Source organism: Aptenodytes forsteri, unplaced genomic scaffold, assembly GCF_000699145.1.
Source record: "Aptenodytes forsteri isolate BGI_AS27 unplaced genomic scaffold, ASM69914v1 Scaffold86, whole genome shotgun sequence".
NCBI lineage: Eukaryota > Metazoa > Chordata > Aves > Sphenisciformes > Spheniscidae > Aptenodytes > Aptenodytes forsteri.
In genome coordinates this window covers 628,946-641,795 of record NW_008795715.1, presented here as the reverse complement: position 1 = coordinate 641,795, position 12,850 = coordinate 628,946, and the positions used below count along the sequence as shown (strand labels likewise).

The following is a 12,850-nucleotide window of genomic DNA, read 5'->3' as shown; positions in this document are numbered from 1 at the left end:
CGGCCCCCCCCGGGAGACCCCCCCCACGCTGCCGGGTTACCTCGCTGCCTCTGCCAGGCCCCCACGAACGGCCCCAGGCGTCCCGCCAGCTCGCACTTCTGCGCCCAGGGGCCGTTGTCACCTGCAAGAGAAAGAAACGTCGCCATGAGCAACACCAGGACCAGGGGGCACCTCTGCAACGGGGGGCGAACAAGGACAAGTGACCCCTCCATCCCTCCTTCCCATCCCTGTGATGCTTTCCCACATTAGCAAGAGCAGCGGGTTTATTTATTTTTATTTCTAAAAGTTTATTTTCAAGTGCTGGGGCTGCCCGAGTCCCGGGTGAGGGGCTGGAGCGGAGCTGGGGCACGGTGCGGGGATGGCTGCCACCAGCTTTGGGCGTTAATGAGCAGTGGAGAGGTTCCTGTCATCAGGAGCAAGACATCCTCATTAGGGAGGCTGCTCAGCGAGAGAGGATTTGGGCTTCTTAATGAATGAGGATTTGTGGTTTAATTAGGCATGGCTCTGCCGGTTCAGGCCCGCGGCCGAAGGGGGGTGGCAGGGTGGGCACCCGGCTGAGCGGCCACAGCAGTCCGGGACCCCCATCCCCACGATGTGACGGCCCCGGGCAGCTCAGCCATGGCTGCTGATCGCTCCCCATCCGCAGAGCAGCCAGGAGCATCGAGGGCAGGGGACAAACACACAGGTCCTGCCCCCCACCACCCACGCACACCCTGGGCTGGTGCCGGTGCAGCCGCTGGCATTGCCCCCAGCCCACCGCAGCCGGTTTTCCTGCTGTACCTGCGAACCACAGGAGCGTGTTGCCCTTTCCGTGGCTGTCGGCGACCCGCTTTATCCATCCCACCAGGGCATCCATCTCGCTCAGGGCAGCTCCGTAGATGCCCCTGCCTGAGGCGGGGGGCGGTGAGGGGACCCCCAGCGGGACGTGCATATGGGCCAGCGCCAGGTAGAGGAAGAAGGGGCGTCCGCTGTCGCTGCGCAGGGAAGAGGGGGAGCGCGTTCAGCCGGGTCAGGGAAGGGGAAAGCTGTGGCAGGAGGTCACCGGGGTGGTGGCACTGCTGAGCCTGGGGACACAGACCGGTGGCCCTTCCTCCCAGGAGCCCTGAAGCCACCCCTGCCTCTGCCGCAGCTCCCGGGGGAAAAACCGCCCTGCGTGCGTCGGCCGGCTGCAAACCCTCTGGGCACCCGCTGCCCTTGCAGGGGGGATGCTTGGCCCAGCGTGAGCCACTTCTCCCCTGCTCCTGTTTAAACCTCTCCCCGTTGTCCCCCTGTTGTCAACTGTCCTCCAATTTGGGACGGGCTCGCCCCTTCCTCCATCTCTGGTGGCATGCCAGCTGCCAGCCAAACGCCCCGCGTCAGTGCACCCCCGGCACCCACCCACCTCCCTCCCCTCTCTCACGGGGCCCATTTTGGCCCTTCCTCCCCCTCCCCAGCAAGCGCTCGGCCCCCGCCGGTGATTTTAGCAGAGGATGAGCAGCAAAAGGACACCTACACCAACCCCGAGCGCGGCCTCAGCACTGCCGAGCAGCCCCGGACAGGGAGCACGGCACATTCGCTCACTGTGCGCTGCCCCGCTGCCTGTTTGCTTTTAAATCATCAGAGGACATGTCCTGTTTTCTTGTTTACGGCTATATTTATGTCCTCCAACGAGGCACGCTCTTCCTCAGGGACCTCGGAGGGGAAGGGTGGGATGGTGAGCAGTGGGGAGGGGCCGGATCCCGGGGACGTGCCCCAGCCTGCACACGCGCCTGGCTCTGGCTGCCCCATCGCTGCCTCCAGAAAGCTTTCTGGGCCCCTCCGACGTGCGTTTCAGCACTTCCTTCCTTTACCCGTCACCCACCTGGGGATGGAAAATGAGTAAATCCCATCCCGCCCAGAGCTGCCGCATCCTTCCCCAGCAGCACTGGAGCCCTGCGAAGGGCTGCATCCCCCCGGCACCCTGCCCAGCCCCTGCAAAACACTGGGCATCAGCGGGTGCTGATGCATCCCTTGCAAATCACCGCTGCAAAAGGCTATGCGGCACCTTTCCCCTTGGGATGCCAGAGACCCTGGAGTGGGGAAAGCTGCTTCCCCTGGCTCGCATCCCACCCGGGAGCACCAGGTAGACTCCAGCATCCAGACGGACTCATGACCACGGCGTTCAGCTGAACATCCCGCTTGCTTCTCGCATGGACATTTCAGAATTCTCCCGAAAATTGAGCAAACATTTAATCAATAACTTAAGACAAACGTCCCTGACTTTTGTTCCCATGTTCACTGCGCTCTAAGTGTCCCAGGCAGAGCCAAGTCTCACTGCCACAAATTGCTCAACCTTGACACGGCTGGTTAAAAAAACACCAAGATGACAAATCCGGTGTTCTTTTGTTGCCCCGTAATGAATGAGTCAGGCAGAGGAAAACTGGAATAAGCCATCAAAGAGAAGGAGAAAAAAGGCAGGCACCTGCTTAACCCTGTTCTCCATGAACGCAGATAACCCCAAAATACTATTGGGAGTCCAAAGGTTTTTCCTATTAACGCAGAGCTCAAGCACTTGGTTTCACAGCCTACCAGCATCCTCGCAGCCCCGAGGGCTGGGGGTTTGCACAGGAGGAGGGACCACTGCTGCCCTGCAGCCCGGTGCCCGGGTACCCTCCAGCCCCGTTACAGGCACGCATCCTGACCATGCGGCTGGGCCACGCTGCGGCTGATTCCTGGTACCCAAAGGGGATAAACTATAGGTATTGTGCGAGCAAAACGGTACCCAGGCTTATAGGGAGCCATTTCCCCACAGGCTGCTCCCTGCCCAGCCCCTCGTTTGCCCCCATTACAAAACCCTTCCCCAAGCACGCCCGCAGGACGCCCCCGCCGTGGCCCTTCCCCGGGTCTGTGTTATCCCTGGATGCAGGCCTGGGATGGACTCTGACATGGCTGCCCGGCAGCGCTTCTCCTCCTCGCGCTGCAGGGAGGTGTTTTGCAAAGTCACAGCTCATAATCCGCTGATAATAGGGATTAAAATTACACAACTCATCAGCAGGGCTTTGGGGTCATCGTCTCGGAGGAGCCGCTTTGGTTCTCGGGGAAGAGCACACCCGGGCTCCTTGTGTCCCTGGGCGGCTGGGGAAGGCAGACCCTGAAGCCCAGGGGTCCCGGAGCGCTTTATCCTCAAAATGAATTAAACCCCACATACGGGGCGGGTTTAAACACCTCTGGGTGCTGTTCTGGTCCCGCCACCGGAGCTGCTGTGGGCACCCATTCAGTGCCCACTCCCATGCCCCCGCCAGCACCCCCCACCCACAGAGGCACCTCCACCGCCCGGCAGAGCCACCCCGCTGCCACCTCGCCCCATGCCACTGCAAAGACGGAGGGATGGAGGACAGAGGGATGGCAGTGTTTCCTTCCCTCCCTCCCTCCCATCCCCGCTAGCCAGGATCCTGCTGCACGTTACCCCCAGGAAGGAGGCACAGCCCAGCTCAAAGGCTTTGACCTTCCTTGTAAATGGTGGTTTTAAACACACACAATCCCTTTAGAGGAGATGCACCAAAAGGCTTCTAGGGTGAGCACTGCAGGACACCGGTGACAGCCTCGGTGACTTCTCCCTCCTCCAGTGGGCTGGGAAGCTGAGCCACGGAGACCCCAGATCTGCTCCCCAAGAACTGCAGGGCAACACCCGTGCCCCCCAGCATCACACCAATGCCAACCTCCCCGGGCACGTGCAGGGCTCCCAGCTAGAGCTGCTCGGCTTTATCTGCCCTGCAGCATCCGCTGCGGGATGGGCATGTCCTGAGCCTTGCAGACCCAGATCGAGCAGCCAGATCCTGCTCTCATACATGGCAGAGCTCAAGGGAAAACCAGCTGTGGTGGGGAGCAGCCACGAAACCCCTTGGGCTCTGCAGCCCAGGGGAAGCAGCCCCGGGGACACCCTGCAGCACGAGCAGAAGACAATTGCAGCGACCCACGAGGTCTCCCGGAGAAGGGGACGGGGGACGGCGAGTGGCATCTCACCTCGCCCGCCGGATAAACCGCGCTGCCTCCTCTGCGTAGCGCGCTGCCAGGCTGCTGAGGTTGACGGGCTGTTGGACAATGGTGATGTTCTCGAAGAGAGGAAGGGCCACCTCCGTGTAACAGTCCTTCCTCGCAATCCTGCTGGGCAGAAGCCACCCCACGCTCGTCACCAGAGCGGGGACCGGCATGGCAGCAGGCACGGAGCCTGGCTGTTCTCCTGGCTTAGCAGAAAGGCACAGCCGAGGACAGGAGCAGAAAGGGGACAGGGTGCTCGGGGACCAACCCACCTCCCTGACCCGCGCCCTGCTGTGGGGTGCACAAGGGGAAAAAATGGGTGCACAGAGCATAAGGGGACCACAGCAAAGGGCAGCTCTCGGGGCTGGGGACGCTGGTGCAAACACCAACCTCCCAGTGCCAGCACTTGAACCCCCCACGCACCCCCGTACCTGGCAGCCGCGCCGTGCTGCGGGCAGGGAGGGCAGGGCGGCAGGTTGTAGCCAGGGGTGTCCGTGCAGCCCATGTCGTGGCTGTAGGGGATCCCGAAGTAATAGTCGAAGCCTGAGGGGCAAGCAAGGGTGTTGGCGGGGACAAGGCGGCCACAGGATGCTCAGCTCATCCCCGCTGGCGCAGCCCTTACCGCGGAAGCTGGGGTGATGGTAGCCATGGTGTCCCAGGTGCCACTTGCCTGTGTGAAAGCCACAGAACATCATTTCAAAGGTTAATGCAGCTATGGTCACCACCAGTCATCACCCACGAGGTGCCCGCAGCGCTGGGTACTTTAATCTAGCAACAAGAAAGGCTACTTGTTTGTGCTGGCCACAATTCCAGAATGCCTTTTTTTTGCAGAAACTCAGAAAAAATGCATAGGGTATCTCGTGCCTGTGCAAATTGACCATCTCCAGCCTTAAAAGGCTCTTTCATGTGTTTATGTTCAGAGGAGATGACTTTCTAACCCCTCCAAAACAACCAGCTTCATCCTCGGACCTCCGGCACGCCCTTGCTCCCACCAAATGCACCAATCCAGGACTGCTGTGCGCAGTCATGTTTGCTGAGGAAAACCCTGCGCATTCCTTGTGAGGTGAAGCAATTAGAGCTTAAATGGAGAACTGGGGAGGGCCTGAATTTCAGGCAATATCATATGCTTGAAAATGAAGGTTTTAAGCTTGGGATTGCAAAATCCAAGGGGAAAGTGCAAAATCCGTCCCACGTGATCCTTTAGACTTTCCTTTAATTGCCAGCGTTTCACCTAACTACCGGCGGTACCTCCTCCGCAAGGGACAGACACAGGCATCTTCGTCCCCCCCACCGCCATCTCCCCGCCCTGGATGCCCCCTCGGCACGGCGGACATTACCTATAGCCCCCGTGCTGTACCCAGCCTCCCGCAGGACCTCAGCCAGGGTGGTCTCATTCAGGGGGAGGCCACCGACCGACGTCACGGCGAAGTTGTGGGTCACCCCGTTGCGCGCGCCGAGACGCCCCGTGAGCAGAGAGGCGCGGGACGGCGAGCAAGTGGACGCAGCCGAGTGGAAATCCACGAATCTAGAAAATGAAAGGACCCTTCGCTCGCAAGCCTCTGCGTGGTCTAATGCCGTCCCGTCCCTCCCTGCTTCCTTGCACGTGTCCCCTTCTGCCCCAGGGATGAGGGTCTGGAGCGGGGGATGAAGCTCGCAGGTCCCAGCGGGGATGGATGGACCTGCACCCCAAGGTACCAGGCTCTGGCTGCCCTCCCCGTGCACCCAAAATCATGTCAGTGAAACCCCCTTCGCCTGCCGGTTGCCACGGGAGGGAAACCCCCTTTGCTGCGGGACAGAGTAACCAGGGATGCTTGGAGAGGGGCGGGGAGGGGGGACAGACATTACCTCGTCCCTTCGGCTGCCAACTCATCCAAATGCGGGGTCTCCTTCGTCTCTGCCCAGTTGGCCCCAAGATCCCCCCAGCCCACATCATCCGCCAGGATGACGATGAAGTTGGGCTGCCCGTACGCTGCTCGGGGAGCCAAGAGCCCCGCCAGCGCTGCGGCGAGCACCAGCACCACCCGCGGGGAGGGGGTCCCCATGGTGCCACACGTCCCCTCCCACCCACACCGGGGCACCGGCGGCTTCGTCTTCCCCAAACTCCCTCCGATGTGTCCCTGTGGGCGCAGCTGAGCTCTCCACGGGCCCTCACAGCGATGCAAACGTCCTCTCCTTAGCTGCTCCCACGAGGCCGGGCCAGGGGCCGGGAGGTCCAGGTTTGCTCCCTTGGCTACCAACTGAGCTGCAACACCTCCATCTTTCACAGCCAGGCACAGCTGATATTTCTGAAATCAGTGCCAGCAAAGGTGTTATTCTTAGAAGGCAAAAACACCCTTTGAAGTAACTGTCACCCTATTTTTAACTTTTCTTCCTTCCTGGTAAATATCTAATTAGACACCAAACCAAAGTGGTATTTTTCCCTCAATAAGCGTGCTCGATCTGCGGCAGCGGCTCCTCTCCCCTCACCGCAGCCGGGGGGATGTTTGTGTCTGACAAATGGCTCTTTCCCTGCAGACCATGCTCCCCGGCTCGCTGAAGCGCCGGCCTCCCTTGCTTCAGGCGGATTAATAACCGTCACGGCTCCGCCGGCGACTTTCGGTCTGTCCCTCACCTTGCACGGCTACAGCATCCCCTGTGGAAGAGAAACAAGACGCAATCAGGACCTGCCGGAGCCCTCTTGCATCCCAGCCCGGGGCAGAACGCCTTAACCAGACGCCGAGACTTTGCCTTTGAAGTTGTATTTTTTTGCTGCCTGGCTCACGATGGCTCGACTGGAAAGGACTGGAAACAACGAGCGCCCCTTTCCCGCATCCATCGCTCAGGCTAGGACGGTTTCCCGCTGTGCTGTCATCCCCGGGGAGCAGCGCTGCTCTGACCCAAGCGCTGCAGGGTGCACAGCACTTGACTGTCATCCCCGGGGAGCAGCGCTGCTCTGTCCCAAGCGCTGCAGGGTGCACAGCACTTGGGGGGTGGGGGGAATGTGCAGGGCCTTGCCTTCATTTGTAAAAATTGAGAAGTTTCTAAAGCTCATTTTTTAAATTTAGTTCTTTCCACGCTGCCCCACTGCTGCCGGCGGGCCAGAGCAGGCAGCGCAGCCCGTGCGGGCAGCAGCCCAGCTGCGGGCCATCAGGCACCGGGAGGGAGCCGCTCCCGGAGGTAAGAATGCAGGAATTCAGGCAAACCCAGAAGGCAATAAACCCAAGAAATACCCGGGCTTACAGGATTAAGCACATGCAGCTGCTTAGGGCAGGATTTGGCCTCCAGTGGTGGAGAGGTTCAAGGACAAACACCCGAAGACCAATGGCAGAGATGGAGCTGTGAAACACAACATCTTCAGCACAAAGTTATGGCCAAAGGGAAATGAAACTGCAGAGATTTGCCAAAACCCTGCTGAGCCCTGCGTGAGGAGCTCGGCACCAGCCGTGGAGATGGTGTGGGGACCTGCGCCCGGGTGGGGACGGACGGGGGCCAGAGTGACCCAGCTGGGACCGGTGCTGTGGCAGATGTCCCCAGTCGGTACCGGCAACCTTGGGGGAGGAACATGCCATGGAGGATTCAGCTCCCATGGGATGGTCAACACAGCCAAGTGGGACAAGATCCATGAAGACAAACCGGGAGGGCAAGGAGAGAAGGCAATACTGGAAAACAAAAGAGGAGAAGGTGACAGGAGGAGGCAGGAGAGGGAATACGATGAGCCCCATCTGTAGGCCAAGAGGTTTGTAGCTGGCAAAGCAAATTATTCCCAGGTTTAGCTGTTCACATCTTTAAAAGCTTTGGGCTGTCGCTCAGATCAGCAGCTTCAGAACTGTTGGCGTAGCACTGCAGTGATCAGGGATGTGACTCCATTCATAATTCATAGCCCAGAGCATCAATTTATAAACTTTCATCCGAGGGCCTGGAAGCTTTCCGTACATTAATTAACAGGGGCGGGACGCGGTGGGTCGGTGGGCTGAGCCGCGGGAGGGGGCTGAGCTGTGGGAGAGGCTGCACAGCCCTGCCCGAACAAAGCACATGAGCCCAGCTCCCGTTCTGCACCCTAACTGCAAACCCACAGCTCGTCCCTCATGCCCTGAACGGCCAAACAGCAAGAAGAATCGAGATTAGGTATCTGGACATGTTTGATGGCGGCTAAGTCGCCTTTATCTTCCCATAAAAAATTCCCCTTGCAATTTCTTTGGAAAGCCCTCGGGGTTTCTTTGGGGATGGGTGCTTGAAAGGAGCAGCCCTGCTTTGGTCCAACACCCCCGCTCAGGGGCTGAGCCCAGCTGGACCGAGGAAAGCACAGAATCGAGCCACCAGCTTCGTAGGAACAGCATGGATTAACCCGGGCATGGCCCAGGGTTAACTCAGCCCCATCTCAGCCCTCTGGCTGGGGCTCTCCGCAGGGCGATGGAGCAGGGTATCACCCAGCACTGGAACTGGTTTTGGGGGAAAAATAAAGCGACGAAGTTCAGCTGAGCCATGCCTAAGGAGGGTGCTGCTCACCCTTTCCAGGAAGCCACACCACGTAATCCTACCCTCCGGCACCTTCACCGGCATCTAGCAGCTCCCGGGCCCCTTTGCCAGGCTAAGCATGGTCTCCGTGCCAAGCCCCAGCCTCTCCAAGCATCCTCCATGCAGCTCCATGCCAGACCCCATCCCGTCCCCGGGGGGTGGCCCCACACCACGCAACGTGCATTGGGGACCCCCCATCAGCACCTGCAGCCACCCAGAAAAAACGAGCAAAACCCAAGGGAGCTGAACCCACATTTGCCCACAAACCTCTGTCCTTTCCATTTACTTTGGGGAGGGACGCCAGGATGACACGGATAACAAAAACAAAACCATTTTCAAAGGACACTCTCTTCTCTCTAAATTACAGGGGAAAGTAAGGCGTCAGACAAAACTTCTTGATCTCTGATGCTCAGAGGCCATTTGAAGGACAGGTGGAACATAGCCCGTGGAAGGTGGGACACACCGGCGCGGCTCCTCGCCAGGCTCCTGCAGAACCGTCCTTGCCCACAGCAGGTCCAAACCCCGGCAGAGCATGAGGCCGCCCCTTGGCACCAACTCCAGCGTGCTCTCCTCCGAGCTCCTTAGCAGAGGCGCCTCTCTGACCCTTTTCATCCCGAATTCCTGGGCGAGTCCGGGCTCTGCCGGCTCTGCCCCCGCGGCACGCTGCGCATGTCCTGTGGCGGTGCCAGGGCGGTCGCGGGGAGCCTCCCTGGGACGAGCCCTGGTCCCTGCTCACCACCACGCCAGGCCCTGTGCTTCAGCAGCATCTCTGTTCCCCTATAGCTTTGCTACAGCTGGACCCATGCAGAGCTGAAGGACCATCTTTTAGCTATTTTTGCAAAAAAAAAAGTGACTCATAAGAGATTGCCCCAGACTGACTATGGTGGGAACATGGTTGCAGCACTTCACTTTGTGCCAAGCAGGAAATACTGCACTGGTGGTTACAGCCCGATGAGCTACCTGGGCAGAATCACACCCAGGAACCAAAGCCTCTGGAGAACCGGCACCGGCACCGCCACACGGCGCTGGGCTGCGAGCGCCGGCATCGCTTGGACTGGACGCTGCGCACCCAGGCTTCACAGCATGCACCTTGTACCGGGGAAGAATTAAACAAATAAAATAAAGTGCATTTCTGCAAGCCAGACAAGGTGGTTCACAGAAAGAGGAGGGATCAGTCGAAACCAGATAAACCAGTTTAGAAAAGCCCCAAAGCCTCTCCAACCGGGGCTGCTCAGGACACCCTGGGGCTGGCCCCAGGGCAGGGGAGGGGAGATGCCTCCTCGGCTCAGGGATGCCACCGCCGGCCATACCACCACCGAGCGGCCACGGTTGCCCACCCAGCGCTGGGAGTATCCGTCATATATTTATTACACATTAACCAGAAGTTTACAAATCTTGGGGCCAGCACGATCATTTTCACATTTTTCACATTCTTTCACATTTTCACGCCTGCCTGGAGAGCAAAGCAGCAGCTGGAGCCCAGAAAAACCTGCCGCTCTTTGAAGCATGCTTGGCTGTGCCGGCTGCACAGAGTCGTCCCCCGCCAGCACCCAGGGCGAGCACCCCGCCCAGGGCGTCACAGCTCTGATCTCTGGCCCAAACCCGTGCCGGCGGCCCTGCTCTCCTGCCAAAAGCCCCAGCAGGCATCCCCGTCCTGGCTGCGAGGAGCGGGGAGATAAGGACACTGCAGGGGATGAGAAATTCAAAGCGGAGCGGGCACCCACTGCTATCTCAGGACCACTCCGGGGGCTCAAAGCATCACCCCTCGTGCCAGCTGGGGTCAGGGAAACTGAGGCAGGCAAGTAGACGCAATTGCTCGAGCTGTGTGCTGACCCCACGGCTGCCAAGTGATACAGGATGGAGACATGCCCCCATGGCGTGGCTCATGGCGCTGACACCGACCCCACCAGGGGATGCCCAGCCGCAGCCTGGAGGGGATGGACAGTGGCACATCCCAGCGGGGACAGCCAGAGTTTCAGGAGGGAGAAAAAAAACCCCTTGTTTTGTTTCCAAACTGACCATGCAGAGATTTTATTTTTGTTTGAGCGCAGCAAAGGGCAGCAGGTGCCTTGTGAGGGGTTTGTCCGTGGGGCAGAGGCTGCACAAGCTCTGTGTCTGCCCCGTTAGGCCTCCTCGGTCCCAGCATGTTTACCAGCAAAGCTCCGTTTCCCCGTACAACTGTCCTGACAATGCTCTGAACAGAGTCAAGACTTTATTCCAGGAAAAGGTTTTCTACTGGAATAGTTTATACTAGTTCCCCTAACAGAATAAGCAGCACCGACAAAAACATACTTCTGCAGATTTACTAGGATTTCTGCCAGCTCCTGAGACAGGAGAATGTTTTTCACCCATCTAACTGCTAGGTCTTTCAGAGAAAACATTACACATGCCGAGCAGGGCTGGGCAAACCCCAGCAGAATAAATGAACTGGAAGTCCCTGACCCATCCGGCGGCAGAAAGCAGGGGCCCACACTCCCCTTCTGTTTGCAGCCCGCCCTGTTTTCCAGCTCCCGGCTGATTTATGCCCACTGACGGGACGCTTGCTCTCCTTCGCTATGGTTTACAGAGCCCTCAAACAGCGGCCACGCACCCAGGCTGGGAGCGGTGCAGAATTCCCCGAGAAGACAGAGAGGCACGTCCTGGTGCGAGCCGCTGCCAGGCACGGGACGAACCCACAATGGATGTGCCAGGGCAAAGCGTCCCGGCAAGACACGGCCAAGCCCTCTCCGAGGCCAGGCTGCAGCAGGGCAAATCCCCCCAAAGTGGGCGAACAACATGGGGGGAAAAGCATTTCACAGCAGAGCTGCGAAGCCCTGGGCCGGAGAGGCTGCAGCCACCAGCGATCAGTCCCGTCCCTCCCACAGGGCCCCTCCAGCCCCCATCGCTCCCCAAAGCCTTATTGCACTTGGAAAGCCCAAAGGAAAGGAATGAGAAGGTGAAGCAGAGACAGATGCAAAGTACTGACAAGAAATACCAAGGAGTAAATCGCCTTTGTTTTTTCATGCCAAAGATATTTGCATTCTTATTTCTCCCCTGGAGGCACAAACCTCTTTTGTTGTCCCATAACCACTTGCACTGTCGCTGCCAGGATGAATTACAGCTTGGGGAGGGCGACCCATTCTCAAGGAAAAGCTTGTGTAACGGGGTATCAGCTCCTCGAGGCCGGACGAGGTGGTCGTCCTTTATCCGTACCCGGGAAAGGCATTAACCCCTTGGAGCAAGGGGTTTCCCATGGGACGGGGCGATACGGGGCTCCCCAAAGACACATGGGGCGCAGTCCCCATCGCTCCCCATGGCCCAGCACCTGGATTTTAGCTTGTTTAGGATGGGACTGCGAGGGGTGAAGCTGCCAAAACCTCCCAGCGAGGACAAGAGCATCAGCGTCTTGCTGGAGGCAGCGGCCATTGGACCAGCATTGCCATGAGAAATCAGTGGCAGCTTTCTCAAAGTTACCGAGCGAAAGCAATAGCTAATTTGCCCCATTTGTCAGAAGTTTGCAGAATTTTGCCCCTGCTGCCCGCTACCCTTACCTGCGCCGCCCCACTAGCAACTCCCATTGTGACAAAAAAAAAATGAAAACCAAGAGAAGGGACTCCTGCCAAATCAAACACAGCAGCCCTCGCTGACGGGTGAGGCACTGAACCTGGGTAGTTTTTCCAGGGGTACGAACCAGAATCGTCAGGTTCCACTTTAACCCAGCAAACTGCGGTGGGGTCCCAGGCCAGCGCAGGAGGGCAGGCAAGGAGGGGCCCGGTCACCGCCCCGCTCTGAGCCCTCTGCTGTTACCTGCGGGCAAAAGTCACTCGCCCACGAGCCTCGAGGAATGGTGCGAGGTTCTGAAACCTCGCCGGCAGTGTCTGTCCGCGCCCAGCACATCGAGGCCGGCACCGGGATGCAGCGGTAGCCGTGGCTGTGGGACAGGGAGCCAGGAAACGCAGCGCTGTCAGCTTTTTCCTCTATTTTACTGATTTCAGGGAAGTTTAGGGGAAACCCTAAAGTGCTCATTGCTTTAGTTCCATCCCCCGTTGCCGGGCACTGCTAGACGCGGGAAAGATCCCTATCCCGTGCTCTCCGTGCCAGATGTGACACCCCCCTCCCCGCTCCCTTCCTCCCCCATCCATATAGGTGGTGAGTCGGTCTCGCCTGCTTCCAGTTTGACTCACAAATCGCTACTTTTTAAGCTCCCTACATAAGGGAGATGTTTTCCCCTAAAAATGCAATGTGCGCCGCTGGCAACGCTGGAGCGCAGAGGGGATGGGCACACGCTGGCGTCCTCAAAAACGGCATGCGGGGCTTCGGCATGTGCTTGGCCCCGTCCCAGCTGCTCCCGTCCCGTCCCCAGCGCCTCGCACAGCAAACG

The 12,850-nt window shown here is 59.0% G+C and overlaps 1 protein-coding gene across 1 annotated transcript in view; it reads right to left on the bottom strand.

Annotated features, from left to right (window-relative positions):
* The window catches only part of ARSG (arylsulfatase G), an 18,767-nt gene extending 12,729 nt beyond the window's left edge, over positions 1 to 6,038 (bottom strand). Inside the window, exons 1-7 of the mRNA XM_009283481.1 lie at positions 5,842 to 6,038; positions 5,334 to 5,521; positions 4,619 to 4,666; positions 4,428 to 4,539; positions 3,982 to 4,119; positions 781 to 974; positions 41 to 121 (exon numbers count right to left, since the gene is read on the bottom strand). Of these exons, the coding sequence (XP_009281756.1) occupies positions 41 to 121; positions 781 to 974; positions 3,982 to 4,119; positions 4,428 to 4,539; positions 4,619 to 4,666; positions 5,334 to 5,521; positions 5,842 to 6,038 (958 nt within the window). The remainder of the gene's footprint in view (positions 1 to 40; positions 122 to 780; positions 975 to 3,981; positions 4,120 to 4,427; positions 4,540 to 4,618; positions 4,667 to 5,333; positions 5,522 to 5,841) is intronic.
* Between the last annotated feature and the right edge of the window lie 6,812 nt (positions 6,039 to 12,850).